General features: G+C 46.3%; 1 protein-coding gene across 2 annotated transcripts in view; it reads right to left on the bottom strand.

Annotated features, from left to right (window-relative positions):
* The window catches only part of DEF6 (DEF6 guanine nucleotide exchange factor), a 554,612-nt gene that overhangs the window by 75,819 nt on the left and 466,628 nt on the right, over positions 1–12,165 (bottom strand). For both annotated transcript variants that reach the window (XM_073666425.1, XM_073666424.1), the window contains exon 11: positions 3,317–3,407. In XM_073666425.1, the coding sequence (XP_073522526.1) occupies positions 3,317–3,407 (91 nt within the window). The remainder of the gene's footprint in view (positions 1–3,316; positions 3,408–12,165) is intronic.

Raw genomic sequence — 12,165 nt, 5'->3', positions numbered from 1 at the left:
CCAAGAGCAACTTCTCCCAACCGTCCAAGAGCAGTTTGGCGCCCAAAAATGCCTTCTCCAGCATGATGGAGCACCTTGCCATAAAGCAAAGGTGATAACAAAATGGCTCATGGAACAAAACAGAGATTTTGGGTCCATGGCCTGGAAACTCCCCAGATCTTAATCCCATTGAGAACTTGTGGTCAATCATCAAGAGACGGGTGGACAAACAAAAACCAACAAATTCTGGCAAAATACAAGCATTGATTATGCAAGAATGGACTGCTATCAGTCAGGATTTGGTCCAAAAGTTGATTGAGAGCATGCCAGGGAGAATTACAGAGGTCTTGAAGAAGAAGGGGCAACACTGCAAATGTTGACTTGCTGCATTAACTCATTCTAACTGTCAATACAACCTATTGGTACTCATAATATGATTGCAATTATATTTCTGTATGTGATATAAACATCAGACAAACACTAATAAAAACCAGAGACCAGCAGATCATGTGAAAATATAATTTTGGTGTCATTCTCAAAACTTTTGGCCACGACTGTAATGTGAATTGTATGATGCGTTAATGGTGTTACTGATGTGAGTAGTTTGACAGCAGGGAGAGCAAGTGTTAATGCTTTGGACTTGCTCAGAGTGGGAGGGGGAAGGCTGAAGGAACAAGAGACAGTTTCTGTTAGAATGCCAGAAAGGGCCCAGCGTGCATAGAGAAAAAAAAAGGTCTAATGTGAGCAGTGCCGCATGTCATGGGTGCCGCTAATGAGAGAGAAGACAGAGGATAGAGAGATCATAAACAGAGAAGCGGAAGACAAGTGGTTGAAAGAACAGAGTGAGCGATCGGAGATGGGTCCTGGGTAAGGATTCCTACCAGTACAGCCTAGAGTTTATAACTCACAGATGTAACGGGCCTAGATGGAACATAGTACTTAGAATGGAGAGAGTGCCCCAGGTGGGAGTTCCAGAGTGACAGAAGCAGAAGAGATAAGTAATGGCCATAGTGGCAAAGTAGCTCCCTAAGGAAAAAAGGATGCGGAACTGAGAGTTGAGGACTCTTATAAACTGAACTGTAGTACTGGACTGGGCTATGATGAAGAAAACAGTTAAGGTGAAAATAGAAGACAAGCGAGAAAAAAGGAAGGAATGTATATGTTCCATATTGTAAAAGAAACATTTATCAAGCTATATGCCCGCTATCTCCTGTATATAATGGCTTCCCAGTTATCATTCTGCAAAAAGTTTATTTTTGACTCGTGGTCTCCCTCACTGAACTGTCCAGCATCTGATCCTGGCAAACCAATGTCACAATTCCACCCACCCACCCAGGGTGCAATGTGCCGAGGCGCAAGAGAAGAGTACCTCGCCCATGGCTATTACCTCTTGCCACGTAACAGTGGTACAGGAATATGCTGCCTATTTTATTTTCTAAGGACCATTGTACACATTAAAAATCTATCATAAATTTGAAATTAAGCAGCATCCCCTAAATTGCGGGTGGTTCCTTTACATTGTGCTATATATGTGTGAGCTCATCTGTATATATTTTTCTCTAATGGAAATTTATGTAATATATTTCAGTTTCAGAAGATAAAAATTATAACCTTAAAGGGGTTGTTCCACCACAAAAAATACATTTAACCAAGCAGAAAAAGTGGAGATATATGGTTTTATAATTTACAATTATTAAAAATTATGCTCCATTAAAAAAAAACAAGTTTTTATCTTCTGAAGTATGCTCCCTGATGCCCCCTGGCGTTATTCCATTCCGTTCTCCCAGTGGAGGATCAGCTGGCCGAGTTTGCGCAGTTCCTCTTATCATAAGAGGTCCGACTTCCCCGAACTCCCCACCTCCAGTGTGCACAACGTACTGTCCTAATACAAGTCAGACAGTGCAGGGAGCATATTACTGAGGAAGAATGGAAGAGAGTCAGTGAGTCTTCCTCCTTCCCCCTCTGGGTGAGATCATCTGCTCCACAGACCTGTGAGCCCAGCGATTGCAGAGACGCTTCCTGCACTGACACACACAGCTCTGTGAAGCAGAATGATCTCACCCAGAGGTCAGGGGAGTTGGGAAGAATCACTGACTCACTTCTGTGCTTTCAGGAATCTGCTTCCTACGCTGTCAAAGCTGTCAGGAGAATACGTTGTGCACACTAAGGCAGCGTGCCCACAAAGCATTTTCCAAGCGTTTATGCTGCGGAATTTACACAGCGTAAACCCTTGGGAAATGCTTGTTAATCCACCCCCCATGATCCCCAATGACAAGCCGCAATGTCAATGCCCATGCTGCGGATATTTCCGCAGCATTTATGCTGCGCTCAAAAATCCGCAGCATGTCCATTAAATTTGCGGACACGCAGCGTAATCGCTGCCATTGACTTACATTGGACAGCGTGACATCCGCATCACTACATGTGCACAAGCGGATATCACATGGTTCAATGTGCAGATGGTACCCAGGTCTGGAGGAGAGGAGACTCTCATCCAGACTCCGGTACCATAGAAACTGTAAAAAAAAGAATTTAAAATAAAAAATAAAGATTATACTCACCTTCCGATGTCCTCCCGGTGTTTTCTCTGCTCCGTCTGGTCTGCTGTATGGGTCGCGGTGTTGTGAAGGACCTGCCATGATGTCATTGAGTCATGTGACCTGTCACATGACTGAATGACGTTACCGCAGGTCCTTCACACCACCACGAACCGCCCAATACACTGGACGCGGCAGAGAACACACCGGGAGGACATCGGAAGGTGAGTATAATTTTTATTTTTTACCATTCTTATTCTTTTTTTAACTAACTTGGTCACACTATATAAATCCGGTTGCATGGATTTATATAGTGTGAACAAGTTGTCAAGTACTTTTCCAAGTGATGCTAAAATCGCTAGGAAAAGCGCTTGATAACCCGCATGCAGAAATGCATGCAAAAACGCTTGACAAATGCTTCTACCTGGCGGGAGAAACGCATGTAAAATCTGCATGCGTTTTTCCTGCCAGGGAGAAGCGGAAAAATATTCAGCATTTCTGCATCGTGGGCACATAGTCTAAGGGTGGGGAGTCGGGGGGGACCTCTTATGATGACAGGAACTGCGCAACTCAACCAGCTGATCGGCCACTGGGAAGATGGGATGGAATAACGCCAAGGGGCGCCAGGGAACATATTTCAGAAGATAAAAGCTTGGTATTTTTTGAATGGACAATAATTTTTAATAACTGTAAATTACAAAACCATTTATTCCCCCTTTTTTGCTTGGTTAATGTATTCTTTATGGTGGCAAAAGCCCTTTAAGTACAACATTAAGAATCTTGATATATAGTTAACTAACCTCCTGGGGATATAGGATGCATTAATCTGTTCATCTGAACATTCCAGTGTCGGACATTTGTACTTGCTTGATGAAGTTTCCTCTGAGCCACCTAAGTTAAATTAAAAATAAACATAATTTTTCCAAAAATTCAGGAAAAGAAGTCTAATATTCAAAGATCATATTGTTCAACACAATTATTTGACAAAATTAGATGCACTAAACAAACTTTCTAATGGGTAATATGTTTTAAAATGTTTACTTTACAAGCTACGGGAGCTACGACAATGTAGAGTCAGTGTGGGTAAATGTACATCGGGATGGCAATAATGGAAAGCTTCTAATTGGAGTTTGTTACAAGCCTCCTAATATAGCTGATCTGGGAGAGGACGAAATGCTGGAACAAATTAAAAATGCAGCAATTAGAAATAGGGTCCTTATTATGAGGGATTTTAGCTATTCAGACATTCAATGGGACATAGAATCTTCCAGTCCTGCTAAAAGCTGCAAGTTCTTATCCACAGTTCAGGACAATTACCTCTCTCAGCTGGTAGATGAACCAACCAGGGGAGATAATCTGCTGGATCTGGTGCTGTCAAATAGACCAGATACAATTTACAATTTCAGATATACAGGTCCAGGTGCATTTGGGAAACAGTGACCATATTATGGTAAGTTTCAGGCTATGTGCTCACGATGCAGAAATGAAGCAGAAAATTTATGCAGCATTTCTGCATCTCCCTGGCAGAAAAAACGCATGCAGATTTTGCATGCGTTTTTCCTGCAGAATACATGCGGATCCACATGCGGATTCACATGCGTTTCCGCATGCAGATTGACAAGCGCTTTCCAGGCGATAGCATCACTTGGAAAGTGCTAGACAACTTGGTCACACTGTATAAATCCATGCAAACAGCATGGATTTATATAGTGTGAACCGTAAAAATGAAAACAAATAAAGCTATACTCACCCCCGAGGCCCCGGCGTGTGCTGCAGCGCTCGTTCCTGTCTGGTTCCCGGCTGCCGGCATATCGCGAGACAGAGCGGTGAAGGGCCTGCGGTCACATGACTGTGACGTCACCGCAGGTCCTCAAGCGATGCCGGCATTCAGAGAGAAGCCGCCAGACAGGTGAATATAAACTTTATTTGTTATTTTATTCTTTTTTTACAGGTAGAATGGTACCCAGGTCTGGATGAGAGTCTCCTCTCCTCCAGAACTGGGTACCATCCGCACATAGAGACGCATAGAAGCCGCTTGTAAAAATGTACATTCGCGGTTTCTATGCGTCTCAATGCAAGTCAATGGCGGGAGTTCCGCTGCGCTTCCGCAAAATTAAATGACATGCTGCGGATTTTTGTACGCAGCATAAACGCTGCGGAAAAATCCGCAGCATGTGCATAGAACATGCGGAATCCCCTTGGGGACCATGGGGTGCGGATTATCTAGCGTTTCACAAGCGTTTAATATAGATGCATTTTACAGTTATTATAAAGGAGTTGTCCAGTGACATCATATTAGAACTAATCCAAAGAGATAAGTCATCAATATCAGATCAGTGGGTGTCCAACACCCCCACGATAAGCTGTTACTTGCACTTGTGGTCACCGGATGTAAACAGTTTGAAAGGAGCAGCAAAGCGCAACTACATTAAAATTTGTAATGACCAAAAAACAGCGATTTTGTATTTTTATTTTCATGTTGGCACTCACTGTGTGGAATAAATATGATATTTTATTTGTTTGGACAGTTGTAATTTTTTTTTTCAGAATTTTTAGATTTTATTTATCATCCAGGAAAAGGCGGTGATTTAAACTTTTACATTTTATTTAACTTATTTTCCATTTTTTATTAGTTTCCCTAGGATACTTGAACTTTAAATCTATACTACACTGAAATTTAATAATATTGCAATATACTGTAAAATCATCAATTTCCAATGAGCCCATAGGTTAGGCATCATAGGTATACAAACCTGGCAGGCATTGAGATCTAAAGGGACACCCTCCATTCAATTCCAACCTCTTAAAGGCAACTGTCACAATTGACAGTGGCATCAAAGAGGTTAAACTGCTCTGTATAATACAGCCTATGCTTGCATAGTATGGTTATGAGCCCTCTCCATACATATAGTGCACACATCTTTAGAAATTCAGTGAATTATTTTGCCAATGGATATCTAGGCAGAGTAGGCATTTGGCCTGGGTTCACCAGTTGTTGATGCCTACCCTTGTCTCCGAGGATGCCTTGTTTCTTGTAATGTGTATTCTGGTGATTTCAGTATGGTGTATAGGTGTTTCTGATAGTGTAAATGTAAATCTGGATATAGTACAGACAGTAACTCAATAACATCTACAAAAATCGGGGTCCTATAAGCCAAAGGGTGAAAAAATATGTGTACTGGGTAGTGTTGAGCATTCCGATACTGAAATATCGGGTATCGGCCGATATTCGCGGTATCGGAATTCCGATACTTAATTCCGATACTTTTGCAATATCGTATACCGGAATCGGAAGTTCCCATAATGCAATGAGCCATTTTCATTTTATTCAGCCAATGAGGATCCTAAGAAGTGTGGGCACATCCTGTTAGGCATGTAGGCATCTTAACTAATGGCATGGCTGTGATTGGCTGCTGAAATGATGTCATGATGCACTATAAAAGCCGCCGCCGCCATTTTGAGCTCACTCTGCTGTGAATTCAGTTAGGGATAGGATGCTGTTGTTCTGAGGGACAGTTTTAGCTACCTATTTGGTCTATTCTGCTTTACCCAAGCTACTTTATAAATCGCTGTGCCTTGCAGTGCTAGTGCACAGTTCTCTGTGCTGTTCACCGCTGTCTGCAAGGTCTCTGTGTGTGAGTGCAGCTCACCCTGTAGTGTGTGCTTCAGCCACATCTGGTTATAGTGCACTCAGTGTGTGTCACTGCCTCATACATTGTCCTTTTTTGCCAATTCATAATTTTTCCTGATATCTCCTATTAGTGTGGTGGTTCCATCCGTATTCAGCTAAATTTGTTCCAAACACACTATATAGGAGTAGATAGAGACATTTTTTTGGTCTTGCAGGGCTAGTGCACAGTGCTCTGCATCTGTACTGTTCACCGCTGTCTGCAAGGTCTGGTGTGTGAGTGCAGCTCACCCTGTAGTGTGTGCTTCAACCACGTCTGGTTGTAGTGCACTCAGTGTGTGTCACTGCCTCATACATTGTCCTTTTTTGCCAATTCATAATTTTTCCTGATATCTCCTATTAGTGTGGTGGTTCCATCTGTATTCAGCTAAATTGGTTCCAAACACACTATATAGGAGTAGATAGAGAAATTTTTTTGGTCTTGCAGGGCTAGTGCACAGTGCTCTCCATCTGTACTGTTCACCGCTGTCTGCAAGGTCTGGTGTGTGAGTGCAGCTCACCCTGTAGTGTGTGCTTCAACCACGTCTGGTTGTAGTGCACTCAGTGTGTGTCACTGCCTCATACATCGTCCTTTTTTGCCAATTCATAATTTTTCCTGATTTCTGCTATTAGTGTGGTGGTTCCATCCGTATTCAGCTAAATTGGTTCCAAACACACTATATAGGAGTAGTTAGAGGAGCCTTTCTGCAGCATTGGGCCCTGCAGCCCCAGCCAGATTAGTATTAGCCTATTTTTTGCAGCCTCATCTATTGCATTGTAGGTTACCTTCCTACATTGTAATAGCTACAAAAAGTTTGTGATACTATCGTTATTACATCTTTAGGCACATCCAGTGTCTTTTTGTGACAAAAAAAAACCTAAATAAAGTTCACCAAACACCCCACTTTACAGTTGTGTAGGCCACATTAGCTCATATTAAAGTCTAGTCCACACTTTATAAAATTAGTGTTTCTTATACCTGTTAGCAGCTGTTCAGGAATAAGCACACTAAGCCCTTAGTACTTTTCTGCCTATCTATAAGGCATGTGGTCGTGGGCGTGGAGTTTCTGCAGAGAGAGGACGTGAGGATTCTGTGCCTGCAGGGAGAGGACGTGGGGATTCTGTGCCTGCTGCGGGCACCAGTGACACAGCATCCCCCAGTTTTACCAGGGAACAGTCCTTTATGCGCAGCTTTGTAGGAGCTAGCCGTACCCCGCTGCTGCGGGAGGACCAAATTGAAGCCGTTGTCGGATGGATGGCAGCTAACGCATCGACTTCAATTAGTTCCAGATCCTCTCAGGTCCTGAGCACTGAAGAGCACCCATCTGTCTCTTCACCACCTGCCAAATTGCCCAGGCAGTCAGAGAGCCCTGGACAGGAGCCATCTCTACTTCTGTTCTCTGAATCTCTTGGCTTGGAAAGAGGGGGCCAGCCAAGCAGAATTCGAGAATTTGAAGAAGAGGTAGTATGCAGTGATGCGCAACCGTTTTGTCTCTCTGAATCTGAAGAGGTGGGTGGGCCAGTGCCTATGGTCAGCAGCACACCTCAGTACGCATCTGATGATGAGACTCAGGTGCCACTTTCTGGTGCGTACTGTGCTGTCGAGACTACCCAGGAGAAGCAGTTGTTTGAAGAGGGTGGTGTAGATGATGAGGTCCTTGACCCATCATGACGTGAGGGACAGGAAGGTGGTGGGAGCAGCTCTGAGGAAGAGATTCCCCGAACAGCCCAAAAAGGATGGAGAGGGAGGGGGCAGACTTGGTTGCCTGTAGCCTCCACTTCGGCACTCATTAGGAGCATGGCTCTTCCAAAATCCAAAGCGGGAGCTCCCAAGACTTGCAGTGCCTGGTCCTTTTTTGACACAGTTGCAGATGACATTTGCTTTGTCAAATGCAAGCTGTGTAATCAGAAGGTAAAAAGAGGGAAAAGTGTCAGCAACCTCAATACCACAAATATGTGGAAACATGTGCGGACCAAGCACGTGGTGGAGTTACAAAAACACACTGAAGACCTAGGCCAACCTACAGCGCCACCTACCACCTCTTCAGCTCGTGTTGTAGCCTCTTCCTCCAGCTCACACACAGCTGGTTCGGCTTCCTCACAGGATCGCCATGGAAGAATCTCTGGCACTGTTGTACAGAGACACAGTGTAATTCCACCCACAGCACCACTTTCCCAGTCATCCTCACACTCCCAGGCCAGTCTACAGCCATCGTTAGCACAGGCATGGGAGAAAAGGCGCCCATACTCGGCAAACCACCCCCGAGCACAGGCTCTGAATGCTGGCATTGCTAAACTACTGGCCCTTGAAATGCTATCATTCAGGCTGGTGGAGACTGACACATTCCGTAACTTTATGGCATTGGCAGTCACACAATACAACGTGCCCAGCCGATTTTATTTCAGCAGGCAAGCCGTCCCTGCCCTGCAACATCATGTGGAGGGAAAAATTAAACATGCGCTACAAAACGCCGTCAGTAGCAAGGTCCACCTGACCACCGATGCGTGGACCAGTAAGCATGGACAGGGACGATACCTTTCCCTCACTGCCCATTGGGTAAATGTTGTGGAGCCGGGTACAGATCTTGAGAGTGGCGCTGTACGTGTTCTGCCAACTCCAAGGATTGCAGGAATCCAGTCTGTACACATTGACTCCTCCTCATACTCCAGTTCCTCTGAATCAGCGCTGCAGGAGCCGTCACGGTCTACCTCCACATCGACCCGTGAACGGTTACCTGTTATGGTGACCAATATGAGCACAGCCGTGGCCAAACGTCAACAGGCCGTATTAAAATTAATTTCTTTGGGGAATCGAAGCCACACAGCGCAGGAGCTCTGGAATGCCGTCAAGCAGCAGAGCGACGTGTGGTTTGTGCCAGCGAATCTCCAGCCAGGCATGGTAGTGTGTGACAATGGCCGAAATCTGGTGGCAGCTCTGGGCCTAGGCAACCTCACTCACATCCCATGTCTGGCACATGTGCTCAACTTGGTCATGCAGAGTTTTTTGAGGGACTATCCGGATCTTGATGCACTGCTTCACAAGGTCCGCATAGAGTGCGCTCACTTGCGGCGTTCCAGCAATGCAAGATCACGCATTGCAGCTCTGCAGCGCCGATTACGTCTTCCGGAACATCGCATCATATGTGACCTACCCACCAGGTGGAATTCAACGTTACATATGTTGGAGAGGTTGTGTGAGCAGCAGGCAGCAGTAATGGAGTACCAGCTGCAGCAGGCGCAAAGAAGTCGCAGTGCGCGCCGTTCACACTTCACCACCACTGAGTGGGCCTCTATGAAGGACATTTGCCACGTTTTGCGTGCCTTCGATTATTCCATGCGGATAGCGAGTGCAGATGATGCACTAGTCAGCATGACTATCCCCCTTATCTGTCTGCTTGAAAAAACACTGCAAGCACTAAGGGACGAGGTTTTGGAAGAGGTGGAGGATGAGGAGTCACAAATGCCATCTGCTTCTCTACAGTCTGCGCAACGTGGTTCCTCACAAAGGCCTAGGCAGGGGACACTTTGTGAGGAGGATGAGGAGGAGTCAATGGATGAGGAAGACATCTGTCCAGAGGAGGGAGGTACACAATGCTCTAGTAGTCAGTATCTAGAGCGAGGGTGGGGTGATGCAGAGCAGGCAGAGATCACGCCTCAAGCAGGGGACAGCGTTTCTTGGCCAGTTGGCAGTCTGCAGCACATGGTTGATTTCATGCTGCAGTGCCTGAGGAACGACCGCCGCATCGCCCACATTCTCAACACGGCTGATTATTGGGTGTCCACCCTCCTAGATCCTCGCTACCGGGACAACTTACAAAGCCTCATAACACCGTTGAACCGGGAGCGTAAAATGCGGGAGTACCAAGACGCACTGGTGCATTCCATCATGTTCTCCATTCCAACCGAGAGCAGTGCTGCTAGTGCTTTACAAAGCAGCTCAGTGCGTCGAGGCAGTGGAGGAAGCTCTGCACAAAGAGGGAGCAGAAGCAGCGCCTCAGCACAAGGCAAGACCAGTATGGCCGAAATGTGGCAAAGTTTTGTGTCCCCGCCGCCACAAATGTCTACACCATCACAGACGGCTCCAGTCAGCAGGAGGCAACGTTTCCGTCAGATGGTGACAGACTACATGTCTTGCCCTCTTAGTGTACTCCCAGACGGCTCTTCTCCCTTCAAGTTTTGGGTCTGTAAGCTAGATACATGGCCAGAGCTAAGTCAGTATGCATTGGAGGTGCTAGCTTGCCCTGCTGCTAGTGTATTATCGGAACGCGTCTTTAGTGCCGCAGGTGGTGTACTAACAGACCGTCGCATGCGACTATCCTCCGATAACGTTGACCGGCTTACTTTTCTCAAAATGAACAAGGCCTGGATCTCTCATGAATTTGCCAGTCCTCTTTCAGAATAAATAATTGTTGGCAAAAGTATCCAGGTCTCCTGTTCTGTACATGTTTCTACCACCTGAACTGTAATCCCTGAGCTCCAACACCGCCAGTTGGCGCTCGGAAGTGCCGTCTGCACAGTCAACACTTGCTGCCGTGTCATTGGGGTTCAGTAACGTCAGCTGTTCCCCGCCTGTGCGGACGGCAATTTCTCCTGCTCTGTCCACATTCTCACTACTACAGATTTTAAAGTTGCTCCAATTACACCTCTGGCTCCTCTGTTTTCAGTATTATCCCTGAGCTCCAACACCGCCAGTTGGCGCTCGGAAGTACCATCTGCACAGTCAACACTTGCTGCCATGTCATTGGGGTTCAGTAATGTCAGCTGTTCCCCTGCTGTGCAGACGGCAATTTCTCCTGCTCTGTCCACATTCTCACTACTACTGATTTTAAAGTTGCTCCAATTACACCTCTGGCTCCTCTGCTTTCAGTATTATCCCTGAGCTCCAACACCGCCAGTTGGCGCTCGGAAGTGCCGTCTGCACAGTCAACACTTGCTGCCGTGTTATTGGGGTTCAGTAACGTCAGCTGTTCCCCTGCTGTGCGGACGGCACTTTCTCCTGCTCTGTCCACATCCACTGTACTACTGATTTAAAACCTCCTCCAAATACACCTCTGGCTCCTCTGTTTTCAGTATTATCCCTGAGCTCCAACACCGCCAGTTGGCACTCGGAAGTGCCGTCTGCACAGTCAACACTTGCTGCCATGTTATTGGGGTTCAGTAACGTCAGCTGTTCCCCTGCTGTGCGGACGGCAATTTCTCCTGCTCTGTCCACATTCTCACTACTACAGATTTTAAAGTTGCTCCAATTACACCTCTGGCTCCTCTGTTGTCAGTATTATCCCTGAGCTCCAACACCGCCAGTTGGCGCTCAGAAGTGCCGTCTGCACAGTCAACACTTGCTGCCGTGTCATTGGGGTTCAGTAACGTCAGCTGTTCCCCTGCCTGTGCGGACGGCAATTTCTCCTGCTCTGTCCACATTCTCACTACTACAGATTTTAAAGTTGCTACAATTACACCTCTGGCTCCTCTGTTTTCAGTATTATCCCTGAGCTCCAACACCGCCAGTTGGCGCTCGGAAGTGCCGTCTGCACAGTCAACACTTGCTGCCGTGTTATTGGGGTTCAGTAACATCAGCTGTTCCCCTGCTGTGCGGACGGCAATTTCTCCTGCTCTGTCCACATCCACTGTACTACTGATTTAAAACCTCCTCCAAATACACTTCTGGCTCCTCTGTTTTCAGTATTATCCCTGAGCTCCAACACCGCCAGTTGGCGCTCGGAAGTGCCGTCTGCACAGTTAACACTTGCTGCCATGTCATTGGGGTTCAGTAACGTCAGCTGTTCCCCTGCTGTGCGGACGGCAATTTCTCCTGCTCTGTCCACATTCTCACTACGACAGATTTTAAAGTTGCTCCAATTACACCTCTGGCTCCTCTGTTTTCAGTATTATCCCTGAGCTCCAACACCGCCAGTTGGCGCTCGGAAGTGCCGTCTGCACAGTCAACACTTGCTGCCGTGTCATTGGGGTTCAGTAACGTCAGCT

The sequence above is a fragment of the Phyllobates terribilis genome, unplaced genomic scaffold, assembly GCF_046119375.1.
Source record: "Phyllobates terribilis strain yellow unplaced genomic scaffold, ASM4611937v1 Scaffold_2__4_contigs__length_985480577, whole genome shotgun sequence".
NCBI lineage: Eukaryota > Metazoa > Chordata > Amphibia > Anura > Dendrobatidae > Phyllobates > Phyllobates terribilis.
This window is presented reverse-complemented; position numbering and strand designations above follow the sequence as displayed.